Source organism: Gopherus flavomarginatus, chromosome 9, assembly GCF_025201925.1.
Source record: "Gopherus flavomarginatus isolate rGopFla2 chromosome 9, rGopFla2.mat.asm, whole genome shotgun sequence".
Lineage (NCBI taxonomy): Eukaryota > Metazoa > Chordata > Testudines > Testudinidae > Gopherus > Gopherus flavomarginatus.
The window spans coordinates 57,227,031-57,244,062 of record NC_066625.1 but is presented as its reverse complement, the minus strand read 5'-3'; the positions used below and the strand labels follow the sequence as shown (position 1 = coordinate 57,244,062).

General features: G+C 42.3%; 1 protein-coding gene across 8 annotated transcripts in view; it reads right to left on the bottom strand.

Annotated features, from left to right (window-relative positions):
• Positions 1-1,155: 1,155 nt before the first annotated feature.
• NRG4 (neuregulin 4) overlaps positions 1,156-17,032 on the bottom strand; it is a 62,780-nt gene continuing 46,903 nt past the window's right edge. For all 8 annotated transcript variants that reach the window (XM_050967116.1, XM_050967123.1, XM_050967119.1 and 5 more), the window contains 3 exons: positions 13,774-13,923; positions 3,230-3,309; positions 1,156-3,127 (listed from right to left, as the gene is read on the bottom strand). In XM_050967116.1, coding sequence (XP_050823073.1) covers positions 3,114-3,127; positions 3,230-3,309; positions 13,774-13,923 — 244 coding nt within the window. In that variant the 3' untranslated portion in view covers positions 1,156-3,113. The remainder of the gene's footprint in view (positions 3,128-3,229; positions 3,310-13,773; positions 13,924-17,032) is intronic.

Genomic DNA, 17,032 nt, shown 5'->3' with positions numbered 1-17,032 from the left:
AGTAAGTTTGGGAGATTCTAGGCTATCTCAAACCCTTATTTTCTCCCATAACTTTAGAGTAAGAGGTGCTATCAAGTAGACTTCCTTCTGTTTTCCCCTTGATGTTTGGGAATAAAAATCAAAGCAATTAGTAGAATAGGAAACTCCTCTTGTTCTCTTTCCACCTGTTTCTCTCTGTCCAGTGTACGTTGCCACCAATGTTCAAGACGGGTCACCCAATAAGTACCTTTTATATTGGTCACTGCCAGGTCACCTTATGATTTAGTTCTGGAAAGAATTTTCCTGTTAATTTTAGCCATTTTCTTTCCCCAACTGAGCTGAAGGACTTTCTAACATCTTACGGGAAACCTTTACTGGAATATTCTGGAAGAGGATGGTGATCCTCAGGAGCAACATTATTGTTATGGCAGTAATGTTGCCAAAACACTATAATCACCTCTTGCTTTTCAATTACTTTTTAATTTTTTTTAACAAGCACAGGTGGCTGTCTTCATATACTGTTATTAAATGGGAAAAAAACATTGACCACTACATACTTTTATGCGATGTTTGGCTAACTTAAATTTAAAACGAATCTGTAGCCATGTTTGACACTGATCTTTAAGGCAAATTGACATGACTTGCAATTTTGTATAATTAATTTTAAAACCTACGACCTCCCTAAATGCCATTCTTTTGAGGGATTCTGCAGTCATAAGTCGGACTTCATCCACAAAGAACGCTATACCATGGATTGACTTCTTTGCATTTAAATCCTGTATTTGTTGAATTTTTCTAATTTTCTGTGCAAATGGTTTCTTGGTTAATACAAAGCATGTGGGGAATAGTGGACAACTTTGCCATAGGCCTCTCTGAAATGAGAGAGGCTCTGAATATTTATTACTGACTCTTTCTTTAGCTTTTATAGATTGGTATAAGATTTCAGTCCATTTTTTTCTTTTACTTTCTAGACCTAGTCCCTTCATAAATTTCCATTTAACTTGCTCATAGATCCTTCCCACATCTAGTGAAAGTAACATACCTGACCTTACCTTTGATAGGCTTGAATGGATCACAACTAGTAACCTTTGAATGTTATCTAATAGCTGTCTTCCCTGATTAAATCCCATTTGATATATACTAGTTATTTTAAGTGTAAATGATTCTGTCAACACCTTTGCAAAATTTTTAAATTCTATATTTGATAATGAGATGTGCATAGGTGAAGTACATTCAATCTTGTATCTTTTGGCCTTTAAAATCACAGCAATATTGATTGATTTATTCATATCTGCTAATGTTTTGAAGTCCTGAAAATTACTTAGAAGTTTGGGGGAAAACTGATAAGTCAAAGATTTGCACAATTCAACTGAGACCCTTTCCATACCAGGTGCTTTACTTGAGAGCATATTTTTAATGACTAATTTGACTTCCTCGGATTCTTTCTGCAGATGTTCAGGTATAACTGGGAGCCCAGCTTCTCCAGGGTAAGAACTTGTATGACAGTGCGTCTCACTGCTGTGTTCTCTGATACCAATCATAGTATTTTTTTCTTTTTCCTGTCTTAGCCTATATGCTGAATTGTTATGGCCCTTATTTCCCATCCCATTGTACTTTTGTTTAAACTGATATACAACACAGTCTCTTTTTTCTGGCCACAGAACAGAGAGTTGTCCTCTAAGGAAAGGAGGTTTAGCCAGGTTTTTCCTTGCATCTGTCTTTTTGTGCAACTTCTCTAATTTTTTTATTTCAGAGAGAAGAAACTTGTCTTTTGTATTTCCTCCCCCTTTAATTCTAGAGAATGTCTCAATTAATTTTCCCCTCAATACTGCCTTATAAACCTTCCATAGTGTATTGGTACGCAAGTTTCCATTTTTGTCATTATTGAAAGAAATTTTGGTTTTGCTAATTACATCATTCAGTATGATAAGGTTTTCAAATAATGGATTATTCAGGTCCCAGTTGCTATGCCTCCTACAACCAAACAAATCTCTAAGTGTTGTCATGACAGGAATAGGGACTGACCATGTAAGCTCACCTCTCTTTGCTGCAGTCAGAAAATCCTTTAAGCAGGCAGACAAAGATATATAATCTTTTTGCGTGAACAGCAAATGGGGATATGAATAAAACAAATAATCCCTCACGAATGGCTTCACATTCTTCCATGAAACCAGTAGACGGAGCTGGGAAAGATTTTGTTTCAAATATGAGCCAAGGGAATTGGGTTCCTCCTTTCTACTGTCTGATCTGTCAGCTGTAGGATTTGAGGTGAGATTTAAATCTCCCTCAACAATGAGATCCTCAGAAGAAAATGTCAGGACAGGAAGAATAGCATTGGGAAAGGCTCTTTGTCCAGTGTTAGGAGCATATACCAAGCACAAGGTAATTACTCTGCCCAATAGATTTCCTTTAACTATTATGAATTTCTTCATTTTAACACTGTTTTACTTCAAGTTGAAGTCTCTTAGCTAGGAGGCTGGCCAACAAGGTGATGTTTCAAAACAGTGTGAGGAACCATTGAATCACTATTTAAAACAAAAATGTAGGTCGTATATCAGCTGGAGAGAAAGTGGAGGGAGAGGCCCTTTTATCCACATCTGGTGAGTATGTCTGAAGTCAGCCAAATTCTGTACATATATCCCAGATATATTTTGAAACCACTGGATTGAGAGAGTCCCTTGACCTCTTTGTGCTGCTTCCAGACTTTCCTGGGAGAAGGGGACAATCTCGTGAAAAAATCTAAGATGATATCATACTCTTTACATGGTGAAATACCTCAAAGATTCTCATGCTCCCTGTCTTTGCATTGGAAAAAGAAAGAACTCCCAGATAGAACTACTTGGCTGCAGACAGTCTGCAATACATTTGTCAGGGGAAAGCTCTCAGAAGATTCAAAAATGGTTCTAATGATTTCTCTATAATGTGACTTCCCTTCTTTGAAAGTAATCAGGCACTCTGATGAATGTAACACTTTTTCCTTACTATGATCTATGTGCCATCTTCTCCCAGTACATTAGCAGATTTATTTGTTTCTAATTTCTTCTTTGCTCATCCTGGTTACCAGACCCTCCACAGCACTTGTTATGTTATGGTTCCTTTGCATGTTGCTCTCCCATGGTTCTTGTTTTTTTGCTTTATTCTGTTATCTCTGAAGAGTTAAAAAAAATTAAAAAAAAAAGTTTATTAATACCAATTACCCCTCTCTTTCTCCCCCAGAACATCCCTGCCACTTAATTTCAGATGTACTCACTGTTGCAGCCATTGCTGCTGGTAGTCTCAACCAGGCTGGCACCACGCTCTGTTGAGCTGGCCCTTCGAATGTGGGCCTTCCTGACCGTGAATAAGTGACCAAAAAAAGGGGGACGGAGGAGAGATGAAGAAACACAGAATGAGAAAATATTGGTCAGAGAAGAGAGACTCAGTAAATGAATGGTGCTTTCACTAACAATGTAATATTAGCACTTTGCAACCTCCAAACACAGGTGACAAACTTTTAATATTCAGCCCCCTTGTGAGGTAGGGGGGAAGCAGAAGAAATTTGCTCAAAACCACACAGCATGCCCGTAGCAGCGCCAGGATTAGAACTCAATGTATGGGTCCCAGCTAATGTTGCTCTGGGCTGCCTCTAAGGCCTTTATTATGTAATTGGTCACTATAATACAGTTTTAACTAATTAATCATTTAAATCTGCTAAAAGCCCTTTCAAAATGCTGAAGAAAGGGATGCTTTCTTACACAGCTATTTTAAACATAGTTAACCTCCTTTTGGAGAGCTCAGTGAATACCTCACCGTCTTGACTCTTTAAAAAAACAAAAACCCACCACTTTAGACATCTGTCTTGAGAGAAGCTGTCAGTTTGCTCCTGTGTGTCCAGTTTTTGTCCTGTGGTGACTTGAATTCCTCCACACAATGTGTTGCCTTGGCTCTGTTCCTAAATGGGGTTTATTAGATGGATGGCTCCGATCTTGCTTGTTAAGATACTCTTCTCACATAGGTAATTTAACCAGTCAACGTGGGTTTAAATTATGTCAATGATTCGCTGATCTATAACTATCCCTAGCGTTCCATTTGCCCCCTCTATGCTGTATTCTTCCTCTTTAAATTCTATTGGGGGAATTGAAGTCATAATGTTCTATAACTTAACACAATGGGAAAAAACCTCTCTCAGGTGGATTATAGACCAGATTCAAATCAGCCATCTCTTTTACTCTTTTCTAGTATACCTTGTACAGCCTTCTCCTGGGGTAAGATTTCCCAGGAGCCTTCCACAGACATTTTGAATTGCTTGTAGTGAAATCTGCCTTTTGCTCTCCTAGTAACACCAAGCACGGTAAATACCTTCCTACTTTCCTCAGTGGTCTGTCTTCATGCCATTTTTTAGTTCCCATTTAGATAACAGCTGGAGTATGCTGAGATCTGCATGGGTGGCGAGGGGAATGGCCAAGGAGCTCTCTCTTCTCCCACCCCCTTGTGTGCTATACAGGAAGCTGGCACACTCAGTCCTTGCTCTTGCTTAGCAAACTGGTTAACTAGCTATATGGCCCCTTTGTGCTGCTCCACAGCAGGGGCTGGAAGCTGGCCCTATAGCATTAATAATTGTTAAAACAGAAATTCAGGTTCAGAGCTCCCCTATATAAAACCAATTCTCTCAATTAAAGAATCCTTCAAACCCCTTTTTTCAATTCACAATGTAAATATTTAGCTGCTATTGCTAAAATATAGTTAATGTTAACACTATGCCATAGATCCCAGCAATTGTGGAGGACGGTTGCTTGGTGAACTTTCCAAGGGGACAGTGTGGACATACTTGTACCACATTTTGGTAAAAGGGGCTCCCTCTTCTAAACAGGCAAAGTTAACATGCATGTTTTGCTGTTCATGGAACAGTAGAAATTTTCTGAAGAAAGTTCAATAAAGCAGCAAAGAAAACTAAGTTGCTAAAACTCAAGCCATTTGTAGTACCTGCTTCCTGATGCAATATTTGTGGGTGTAGAGAGCAAGTTTCCCAGTAAAGAAAGATACAAAATCATTTTACGACATTTCATTCCATCGGAAGAGACATAAAACCAAGACCTTGCCTATGTGACCATTAAAGTTCTCTTTGCATTTTTTTCTAAGGGAAGGAAGCATGTTAATCCCAGTACCCTGGCCATATTCCAACCTGGATAATCACATTCTGCCTTCCTGAAATTCAGCCAGGCCTTGTCTACACTAGCCCTTCCCCCAAATTATATACCACTCTAATTCAGCTCCACAGATGCTAGCAATGATGGGAATGTTAGGTTAGACAGCGCTCTCACATCTGTCAGCATTTTTACCACCAACCTATTAAGATCTGCTCTGAGCAGCATTGAACATCATGAGGGTAAAAACAATCATCTTTCACAGAACCTCTGTCTACACTATTTCTTCACTATTACTAGTCAGGATGGAGCTGCACCACTGGAAAATTTGGGGAAGGAAAAACCCAGTGTACACACAGCCCTAGAATTTGTTAGATAATGTAGCTTTCTTTATTTCATCAGGGGAGTCAGTTAGGATTTCCTGTCCTAAACTGTTGTGTAATATTTTGCTCTGTTAAACAACTGCCAGACTTCTCCCAGAGCTGGCTGCACTTTAGTAACCAGAGAAGTGATTTTTGACATATAGGAGCCAAGGAGGCTGTAGTATTTAAGTCACTGTTTGAAAATCACTTTGGATCTCTCTAAATGACAAAGGTAGGAGATTATCAGGTTCTGTTTACCCCCAGGAGACAAACTGTCTCAGAGAGGTATTTGATCTGACACAGAATTACCATTCCTCACGCCCCATCTTGATCCTACTGTGGTAAATGGCAAAACTCTCAAGAACTTCTTCAGAGAAAGTGATGGGTCTTTTAGAAAGGCTTTAAAGCTTCACAAAGGCCCCAATCCTGCATCTGTTAAAGTCCATGACACTTTTGCTGTTTACTTCACTACAAGCAGGATGAGGCAAAAGGAGAAAAAGGAAGAGTCTTTGTTAATAAATTCTCATCCCCCCCCCCCCCCGCGTCCCATGGGAAGGATCAACGAGATCATTTCTAGGCCCTAGGGACAAAGGAAAATTCTAGCACTTTTACCCTGCACTGTACACAACCAGTGTATCTACCACTAGCTCTATCCCTTTAGTTCTATCCTGCTGTCTCCACACCACTGTCCATTTCATCATTTTCCTCTATTCCCTTCCACAGTGTTTCCGTTTCACTCAGACATTCCTTCATTTTCTCATGCACCCTCTTCAGCCATCTATCCATTTCAAATGCTCCATCTTTTATCACTAATTCTCTCTCATTTTCCCTCTTTCTCCAGGTTCTGCCTCTCAAAATCAAGTTCTGCTGATGAATCCCTGAGCATGATCAAATACAGTATACAAATGTAGCTGTTTCAGATTGCTGGCAGGTTGGGAAGCAGCTCTGGCATAAGAAAAAACAAATCTTAGTAACCACTTTTACTGAAATTCTTTCACAACACAGCTGATAAAGATTTGATTATTCAGATACATCTGAGATCCTGGATTGCTCTCTGCTGTTAACCCAGCTCTTTTTCCCACAGTTCACTTTTGTGAGCTACCTTCCCCATCAGCCACATTTGAGTTTTATAAATAAGGGGAACATTCTAGCATATCCACACATAACATACACAGCCCAGAAATCTGCCATAACAACAAAGTCCAGGGTAAGGGGCAACAAGGTAAAGGAGATCTGGGTTCTGTTCCCAAGTCTGCCACAGACTTGCTATGTGACTTAGGCAATTCAACTACTGTGTCATTTTCTCTATACATAAATTAGTGTTACTTATGCTTCCTAATCTCAGGGAGTTGGTATGAGTCTAAATTAATTAACATTTATTACCTGCTAAGATCATGTGGTGCTAGAGCCATAGAAATTCTTATAAATAAATAAAACAGAGCAATCCACTTTGTTTTGTGGAGTTTCAAATCTAGATCAAATATAATGCCTAGATTAAAGACAGGTGAAAAAGTAGGCATTTTATAACACTCAATTTTTCAACCCAATACACTGTCTAAGAGGACAAGTCAAGAATGACATGAACTCACAGGCTGGCCCACCATAAATCCTACACTTAAGTCCCAAAAGATTCAATGGTAGCTGGGGTAGCTTGATTTATAGGTAACAATGTATTTTAAACAAGCATAACACCTAGCCTCTGTTTGTCAGAGGGTGGTGATGGACGGCAGGAGAGAGATCACTTGATCATTACCTGTTAGGTTCACTCCCTCTGGGGCACCTGGTATTGGCCACTGTCGGTAGACAGGACGCTGGGCTGGATGGACCTTTGATCTGACCCAGTACGGCCATTCTTATGTTCTCATGTTCTTACTGTTAATCAGTATATTGCTCGCTCTGACTAACATGTCAGAAGTGGCAGTGGAGTTATTCCTTAAAATAGAAAGGCAACAAGAGTGCAACACTGATCTCGCCACGTGTAGTAGCTACAACACTAGATTGCTTGTGGCATTCACAAAGGTGCTGACCACAGTGGACCGCTGCTTTGGGGCTCAGGAAACGAGCACTGAGTGGTGGGATCACATTGTCGTGCACGTCTGGAATGATGAGCAGTGGCTGTAGAACTTTTGGATGAGGCAAGCCACATTCATGGGACTGTGTGATGAGCTCGCACCAGCCCTATGGCACAAGGATACAAGAAAGCGAATTGCCCTGCCATTGGAGAAGCGCGTGGCAATTGCACTGTGGAAGCTGGCTACTCCACCGTGCTACCAATTGGTTGCTAACCAGTTCAGAGTGGGAAAGTCTCGTTGGACTCATGTTGACAGAATTGTGCAGGGCCATTAATCACATCCTGCTCCAAAACACTGTGACTCTGGGCAACATGCATGACATTGTGGATGGCGTTGGACAAATGAGCTTCCCTAACTGCGGAGAGGTGATAAATGGCATGCATGTTCCAGTTGGGCACCAGACCACCTCACCAGCAAGTACATTAATCAGAAGGGGTATTTCTCAATGGTTCTCGTGGATCACCGTGGGCATTTCACAAACATTAACTCAGACTGGTCCAGAAAGGTGCATGACCCGCACATCTTTCGTAACACTGGACTGTTCAGGAAGCTGCAAGCACAGCCTTTCTTCCCAGACCAGAAGATCACCCTAGGGGAAGTCGCAATGCCATTGTGATCCTGGGAGACCCTGCCTACCCCTTAATGCCATGGCTTGTGAAGCCATACACAGGGTACCGTGACAGCAGCAAGGAGCGGTTCAACAACACGCTGAGCAAGTGCGGAATGACTGTTAAATGAGCTTTTGGCCATTTAAAGGCCCACTGGTGCTTCCTCTATGGGAAGCTGGACCTGGCCGATGACAATATTCCTATGCTTATAGCCGCGTGCTGTAGACGCCATAATATTTGTGAAGGGAAGGGTGAAAGCTTCACTCAGGGCTGCACTGCTGAGGCTCAGCACCTGGAGGCTGAATTTGAACAGCCAGAGACCAGGGCTATTAGAAGGGTGCAGCGCGGGGCCATAAGGCTCAGGAATGCCTCGAGGCAGCAATCTGAAGCTGAAAACCACTAATATTTGTTGCTATGCTTGGGAATGCAGTGCTTGTAATGTTAGGGGGGGATTGTGATTGGTGCAGATGATGCAATATGAAGGTTTAAGATGACTGACGGTTGCTTTGCAGGGCTCTGTTTTCTTTCAGTTAATAGAATAAAGATTGCTTTCAAACCAACACAATTATTTTATTAAAAAACCAACAACAACCGGAGGAGAGAGACAAACAGAAAAACACATCAGCATTGAGGGAGATGGGGAAAGGGAAGTTCCCAGGAGGAGGTGGTGTCCCAGGATGGTTAAAGATTTGTGTATGTCCAGGGATCAGATCCAACCTTCTCCTTTGGAGTACAGTGCAATGGGTACTGCACTTCATCAGGGCTAAACTGCAGAGGGATGGGTGTTGAGTACAGTGGGTACTGGGAGTTTGCAGTGCTGGACTGTGACAGGGCAGGAGTGGAATGCAGCAGGTACAGACTGGAGCCAGGAGGTTGATAAGAGTGTATTGGCGGTGTCTGGGGGGCGCATGGGAAAGTTTTGCGACAGCGGCTGCAGGGGAGGGCAGGTGTGGAGCTGCTTCATTTGCAGTGCTAGTATTGCCTGGAGCATGTCCGCTTGGCGCTCCATAATCTTTAAGAGCCACTCTGTGGCTTCATTCTGGCGTACCGCATTCTCCTTTTGGTCCCTCTCTTCGCTGTCCCGCCACTCCTTCAATTCCTGATTTTCAGCCGCGGAGTGCATCATAACGTCACGCAGAAAGTCCTCCTTCGTTCTTCGTGGCTGCTTTCTACTTCTGCACAGCCGTTCAGCTGGCAATAACAAAGAGGGAGGCTGGGCTCCCAAGTTTAAATGTAACATTTTACAGAAGCAGTATTGTTTGCAACACACAGACCACTGATTAAGGGATTTAAAACACAGTCACTAACTGGCTGACCCCAGGCAAGCACACATGAGCCACAAGATCCCCAAAATGGTGAGTAGCCGCAAGGGCAGGGTAAATCAGTGTTCCCGGACCCTGCTGTACACTGGGCACGTGGCTCTTGAGGACAGTCAGCACTGTAGGGGGGGCCTGATAATCATTCCTGTCCCCACATTTTCCACAAGCTGTGTTCATTATGGAAGACATCTCACTGCTGAGGGTGAGCAGGGAATCAAGAGAGAGTCTTCTCCAAGACTGTGGCTTCTGCCCTGGCCCTTATGCGGCTCGCCGGTGTGCAGCAATGGTTTCTCCCCTCCCCCCCACTAACAACAGAGTGGCGTGGGAAAGTTACCATTAATGGGGCAAGAAACAAAGCAGCTCTGCCAAAGAACCTGTGGCAGCAGATTGCCCAGTATCTCCATGAAAGTTTCCTGGAGATCTCAGGGAGATTCCTGTGAAGTGAGGGAGTCAATCAACAGCCTGTTTCGATGCTCAGACGAGGCATGTGGTGGTATGCACATCATACAGACACAAGCCTGCTTTCTGCAACCCTCCTATCCCCAACAACTTTCTTGAGCAATTCCAAAAATCAAATCCACTTACCAGAGGCCTCCTCTCCTGTTTGTGCTTTGCCAATCTCCGACAGCTGTGACTGGCCAGCCTCCTCTGGGGTAGAAAAAAGCTCCTGGCTGCATGCATCTTTGACCTCCGAGTCGTCCTCTGCCTCTGGGTCGCCCTCCCCATCCTCGTCCAAGACTTCTTCCTCCTGGCTCGGTCCACTCTCAACTGGCATGCAAGCCACCAAAGTATCCACAGTGGCCTTCGCAGTGGAGGTGGGGTCACGACTGAGTATTGCGTCCAGCTTTTTGTAGAACCAGTAGCTCGTGGGCGCAGCAATGGAGCGATGGTTTGCCTCTCGCGCCTTGGGTAGGGCATTCTGCAGCTCCTTCGCTTCGACCCTGCACTGCAGTGTGTCCTGGTCATGGCCCCTTTCTATCATGCATCATGAAATCTGTCCTTAGGTATCATAATTCCTATGGCTGGAGAGTAGCTTGGACTGGACAGCCTCCTCTCCCCAAATGCTGATAAGGTCCAACAGCTCGGCATTGCTCCCAGTGGGGGATCACCTGGTGCGTGGAGCAGGCATAGTCACCTGGAAAGATGCACTGAGACCACTGCACATGTCACCAAGCAAACAGGAAGACTTTCAAAATTCCAAAGGAATTTACGGGGTGGGGATGACAGTCGCTCACGTGAGGGCAGGGCAATAGAGTTCAAACTGATAACCAGACAGGCAAGAACAGGCATTGTGGGACACCTCGTGGAGGCTAATCACAACACTGTAATCAACCAGGGTGTCAACACTGGCACCATGGCACAGTGCCCCCAGCACAGAAAGCTCTACGTCTCTCATCGGGGTGGTTTTTTTTACAGCGCTGCTACTGCGCAGTTTCTGTGCACTGAGTGGCTTGACAGTGTGTACACCTCAGGAGTTACAATGCAGAAAGCTGCTTTACTGCACAGAAACTTGCCAGTGTAGATAAGGCCTTAGGCAGTACTGAAGCATACCATATTAGGCTTCTCCAGAGTGACGAAGACTGCAAGGCTAATATTCCCTTTATACAGCAAGTGATGTTCCTTTGTGACAAGAGAAAACATTCCCTTGTTTTTTGAGCTCTCCCACAGTAGTCTGTATTATACTCTGGATTCAAGGTCCAATATGGGAAGACTGAGTTGCTGCCCCTTTGTTATTTCCCTAGGGAGGAATTCATCCTGTACATCCCCTGCACAAAGCCCCAGACAATGGACGTGGAGTTTAGGATCCACCCTGCAAACCAATGAGCAGGGAAGCTGCATGCATTCTTTGTGGATGTTATTCTAGTCCCTGAATTAGACTAGTGGCAGCGTTCCCTTGCATGACCCACACACAGGGATCTTTGGCCATTAGGTCCATTTAACTGTGGACTCAGTGGTCAATGCCTCCGCCCCTTCCCCAGCTCTACTGCATGCATGTGGAGAGGAGTCCCCATGCTTGCTCAATCCTGTGCTATGCATCCTGTGTATATAAAAACCTCTGAAGTTCTGTTGCATTGGGGTCACTTTTCAGCTCCTCTACCCAAAAGAAAATCTCACCTCTAAAGAACTACAAGACTGCTGGCACGTATTTTAAAAGGTTAGTAAAGGCTTGGTTTTATTATTATTTCAGTGAGTTCACAGCAATTCTAGAAAAGTATTCTCTTGCCACTAACTCCTCTGGAGCTTAATGAAATGGAGAGGGTTTCCTGTCTCAGTGATAGGGAGGATTGATTTAATCAAAATGGTGACTACAACGGTTTTGATACCCTTTACAACTGTTTCTTGATTATTGAGAGTATGTCTATAAAATAATTTTGCTTCTTCTAATTGTATTTGGTTAAGGGGGAAAATGAGCATTCAGCAAGTTTCCATTACATCAGCTGATGAAACAAGTCTATTTGTGAAAAGGGACTTCTAGTGGAGCAACTGAGTCTGCTACACAGAGGGCCCAACATGGATTTGGAGGGATAAAGACTTGAGAAGTGCAGGAGGACGAGTCAGTCGCAGCGAAGACTGCAAGTGAGTGATGTGTGAGAGCTATAGGAGCAAAGTCACAGCTCGTGGAGTTAGTGGTCACTAAGAATAAAAGTGAACTAGACTGTATTTCAGGGATTACAATGCTGGCAAAGGTGGAAATATGTGCAAATAGTTTTATGACAGGATATGAGCTGGAAAAGTACTGTTGATCTACTCCCCTGCTGTTAAAGTGTGACTACTGATTGGGCTGACCTACATAAAACTGAGTTAAGTCAGGGCACTAATATTAGCCCTGAGCTAACGATAGTCTCCAGATACTCAGGAGAATAAGCATAAGTAAAAACAGGATACCTGGGATGACTAACAAACGAAGGATATGTGAATAATGCAGCTAGGAAATGTTTTTGCACAAATGCACATTTCACTGTGTTATTCCGGAACAAGAACCTGATTTATTCTTATCTTAATCTCCAGTATAACTCCCAGCACTTTTTTTTTTTTTAAATACAACTGTAAAATATTACAGGAACATTCTGTGGCAGATGACATACCAATGTTTTAAGGTGGCCTACAAATGTATTTTAAAGTAATAACTGTGAGATTACTTTTCAGAGTAGCAGCCGTGTTAGTCTGTATCCGCAAAAAGAACAGGAGTACTTGTGGCACCTTAGAGACTAACTAATTTATTTCAGCATAAGCTTCCATGGGCTACAGATTACTGTAGTGCTGAATTGTACAAACATCTACAATCTTGTCTATGCCAGACAAGGTTTGCTGGTATAGCCTGCTATACCAGCAAACCATCCTAAGAGAGATGCAGTTTATATCAGAAAAACAGTTCTCTTGCTTATATCAGTTCCCTGAATTAAATGATTTCTTTTCTGGTTTAATTGTGTCCACATTAGGGCTTTTTCTGGCATAGTTATGTCAGCTAGGGAGGTGATTTTTTGTCCCACACTACTAACTGACATAAGTATGCTGGCAAAACTTAAATATAGTCCAGACCTAAGGTAACCATAGCTGACAGCCACTAGCATTTTTTCCATTTTTTTTTTATTAACTTAAATAACAAACAAACTTGAACCTGAGCTTGCTCCTGAACGTAGCTGTTTCTAAGGTTGTCCTCTTCAGATTCCTCTGTCCCTGTGCCTTTAGTGCTCCTGAGTTGGAGCTAACTCTCTTAGTGTGGCAACCAAATTGACTCAGTAGAATAGCTCTGCTCTCCCCATTCCCAGCACAGCTATACCGAGGGAGTCAGAAATCGTCCCTGTATGTGGCAATTCTATGGTACATTTTATTTTTTACAGTTGAAGGGTAAAATTCTCTAAAGTGCCTAAGTTGACTTTCAGTGGGACAGAGTATCCTGTATAATGTGATGCTTTTGAAAATTTTAGCCAGTGTTTTGATTTCTGAGCACTGCAGCTGACGGGCTTCTACCTGTACTTTTTTGCAAACTGGCAATGTAAAGTGAGTTATACCTTAATGTGTTATACTCTGATTTTGGATATGCTTTTAGTTACGATAGGAAACTGTGGGTCACAATGAGCTTTTGTAAAGTGAGTACAGCTGACAAAGCTGAAAAAAGGTATTCCAGAGAACTACAAATTAGAAAATAAAATATTAATAGCAAAAAGGGCGATTAATTTTGCTGAATAATCATGCATATCTAATGTATAATTCATTACATAATTTTAAATTCAAATAATTAGTATATGATTACCTGAAAATAAATTTCTACTTGATTGACTAGCTTCAGTACTCTGAAGCACTTTTACCTGCAAAGGAAGTAGAATGCTCCAATTACAAGAATTCCTAGAACAACCACTGAAGCCAAGAAAGCTGCAAACCGTTCACTTTTAATTTGGGTCTTGAGACTAGGTAGCAAAACTTCTTCACAACGGGCTCCTGTATAGTTCTCAATACACCTGTAAAACCAAGTTTAATATAAATTAGATTTTTTGGCAGGAGGGGGAGCATTTTCTGACTCAGTACAATTAATTTATATTCATTTCTATAGTGCATATTCATTTAAATCCCATTTATAGAATGATGGGAATTTCTGACATTATCCCTTGATTTTTGTAACATGACTGGAATGGGGTAAAGAAGCATCATTCTCCCCTAAAGTACACTTAAATTATCTCTTTACTATATATGCATTGTGAATCCAGTAGCTACATTATGCTCTCCTGCAGACATGCCTGTGGAAGGGGCAGATTTACTTGGGAAAAAACAGGAAGTTGCAGTTTGTTCAGTTCCAAGCACGTCATCTCAGTAGTGGGCATGAAGTTTTCCTTGTCATATAAGGAGAAGAGAGTGTGGCCTTCCAAATGTACAGAACTAAAATCAGTGGAGAGGAATCATGCTGCCTGTGCCTTCTTATCTGCACCTTTTGTAGATTTACCTTTTTCTCTCTTCCAAGAGCTGCTACTGTTATGACAGATCAAGGAAATGGGCATTCATTGCGACATGGGACATGAAAAACACTTGACAAATTGCAATGATAGTTACATTTGTAGTATATGCAGTGAAATAAAAGGCATACCAAAACATTACATGTTTTTAAAAAGCAGTTTTATTCACAGAGGGACCTAGTTAAAAGGCTTCACTGCTATTCCTACCTTGTGTCAGGCTTCTCAGAAACTTTTCCAAAACTAAGGAGAGGCAACTTCTTTGGAGATCACTGTAGCTTCTGACACAACATAACAAAATTCCTGCTGTTTAAGTGTATATTAGTGTCAGGAATCAGTGCCTGCACCAGATCTAGTCTGGAAGCAAGGCCTTCAGGAGAGCCAGGCTCTGGCAACCTAACAATCCAACTGGTATGTAGTAGGCTGCTTGATTGACTGAAAGAATAATCAGACCTGCAGCAGCTCCAGTTCAGTGGCTGATCAAAGCATTTGCCCACAGCTGTGATAGCTGCTCTTGCCTTTCCTCACTCCAAGGTCACTGGGTCCTGTCTCTCTGCTCCAATTCCTGACTCTGCCTCTGACCCTGGGCCTGGTGCCTGACCTCTGACTCCGGCTCTGATGCTTGGCTCAGTTTCCTCGCTATTGATTTCTGCTCTAACCACTGTGCGTAACTCCTGCTCAAACCACTGGGAACAACCACCCATGTCCTGGTCACCAGCAATTACAAGTAGTGCTAAAATATGTGCTAAGGGGACACACCTCACTGAGCCATATGCATAAGGCCAGGTAAGCTAATCACTCCTGTACACTTTCGATTTTCCAAACTGCCAATCACTTTACCAAACTACAAACAGAAGGGTGACTCCCATGAATTTTTTATCTATCATAAGCTCTCCTAATTTCTCCTCATAACATCCTGAGATGGACTATGTTACTTCGTTTTACAGTAATGAAGAACAGAGGACGTATTTACAAGCATTTGCAGGAGCTCCTACAACTAACCCAATAGGCTCATTTTGAAGATCTGTCCAATGTCTGTCCTGGCTGTTTGGGTACATTGCTGAGTTCTGGATTTTTAGCCTCTGTAAGTAGAACAGAGATTTGTGATTCAAGAAATTCTGTCATCCTCAGTAAATGCTGTACAAAGGGCCAAATTGTGGCTTTACTGCACAAAGAGGCTGCACATTGACAGTAACACTTGGGTTTTAGGAGGGGTGTTCCTGATGCAGACATAGGGTGTTATAAACAGATAGCTAAGGGTTAATGTCTCTTTCACCTGAAGCACCTGACCAGAGGACCAATCAGGAAACCGGATTTTTTTAACTTTGGGTGGAGGGAATTGTGTGTCTGAAGTTTTTGTTTTCCGTCTGCCTGCTTTCTCTGAGCTTTGGAGAAGTAGTTTTACTTTCTAGTCTTCTGTTTCTAAGTGTAAGGACAAAGAGATCAGATAGTAAGTTCTATGGTTTTTTTTCTTTGGTATTTGCATGAATATAAGTGCTGGAGTGCTTTGATTTGTATTCTTTTGGAATAAGGCTGTTTATTTAATATTCTTTTAAGCAATTGACCCTGTGTTGTATTATTTTAATACAGAGAGAACATTTGTACTTATTTTTCTTTCTTTTTATATAAAGCTTTCTTTTAAGACCTGTTGGAGTTTTTCTTTACTGCAGGGAAATTGAGTCTGTACTCACCAGGGAATTGGTGGGAGGAAGGAATCGGGGAGATCTGTGTGTTGGATTGCTAGCCTGATTTTTGCATTCCCTCTGGGGGGAATAGGAAAGTACTTTTTGTTTCCAGGATTGGGAACAGAGAGGGAGATTCACTCTGTTTGGGTTCACAGAGCTTGTGTCTGTGTATCTCTCCAGGAGCACCTGGAGGGGGGGAAGGGAAAAAGGATTATTTCCCTTTGTTGTGAGACTCAAGGGATTTGGGTCTTGGGGTCCCCAGGGAAGGTTTTTCAGGGGGACCAGAGTGCCCCAAAACACTCTAATTTTTTGGGTGGTGGCAGCAAGTACCAGGTCCAAGCTGGTAGCTAAGCTTGGAGGTTTTCATGCTAACCCCCATATTTTGGACGCTAAGGTCCAAATCTGGGACTAAGGTTATGTCATGGTGTGCAGCTGGTGGGATATAGACAGAATCCAGAAGCCAGTAGGAATATTATATTTTTCTTTTCTCTGCTAAGGGCTTTTTAGCAGAGAGAAACAGTTGGTTTTAAAAGGGAACCAGAGAGAATTTTTTTTTTCTCTGCTCTCGCTGGCAGTTTGTGGCTTGCATGTTAAGCGAGAAGCCATTAAGAAACTGTTGAGGGTCTTTTGTCATGCAATAGCCCTCCCATTAGGAGGCAAGTACCAGCACTTATATGCATGCAAATAAAGTGGTTTTTCTGGTTTCCCTTCATTGAACATTAGCTAGAGAGAGAAAAGGAAAAAAGCACTGTTGCTAGGCAGACTCCAGGAGGGAACAGAGCCTGCAGTTCAGAAGATAAACACCGGAGGGCACCCCAACACAAGAAAACAGGAACCATGACTTCTAAGGCAAAAATTGACGCCGAAGAACAAATCAAAAAAGCTAAACACAGGCGACAACTGGAAATAAAACAAAAAGATATAAAGATAAAAAAAAG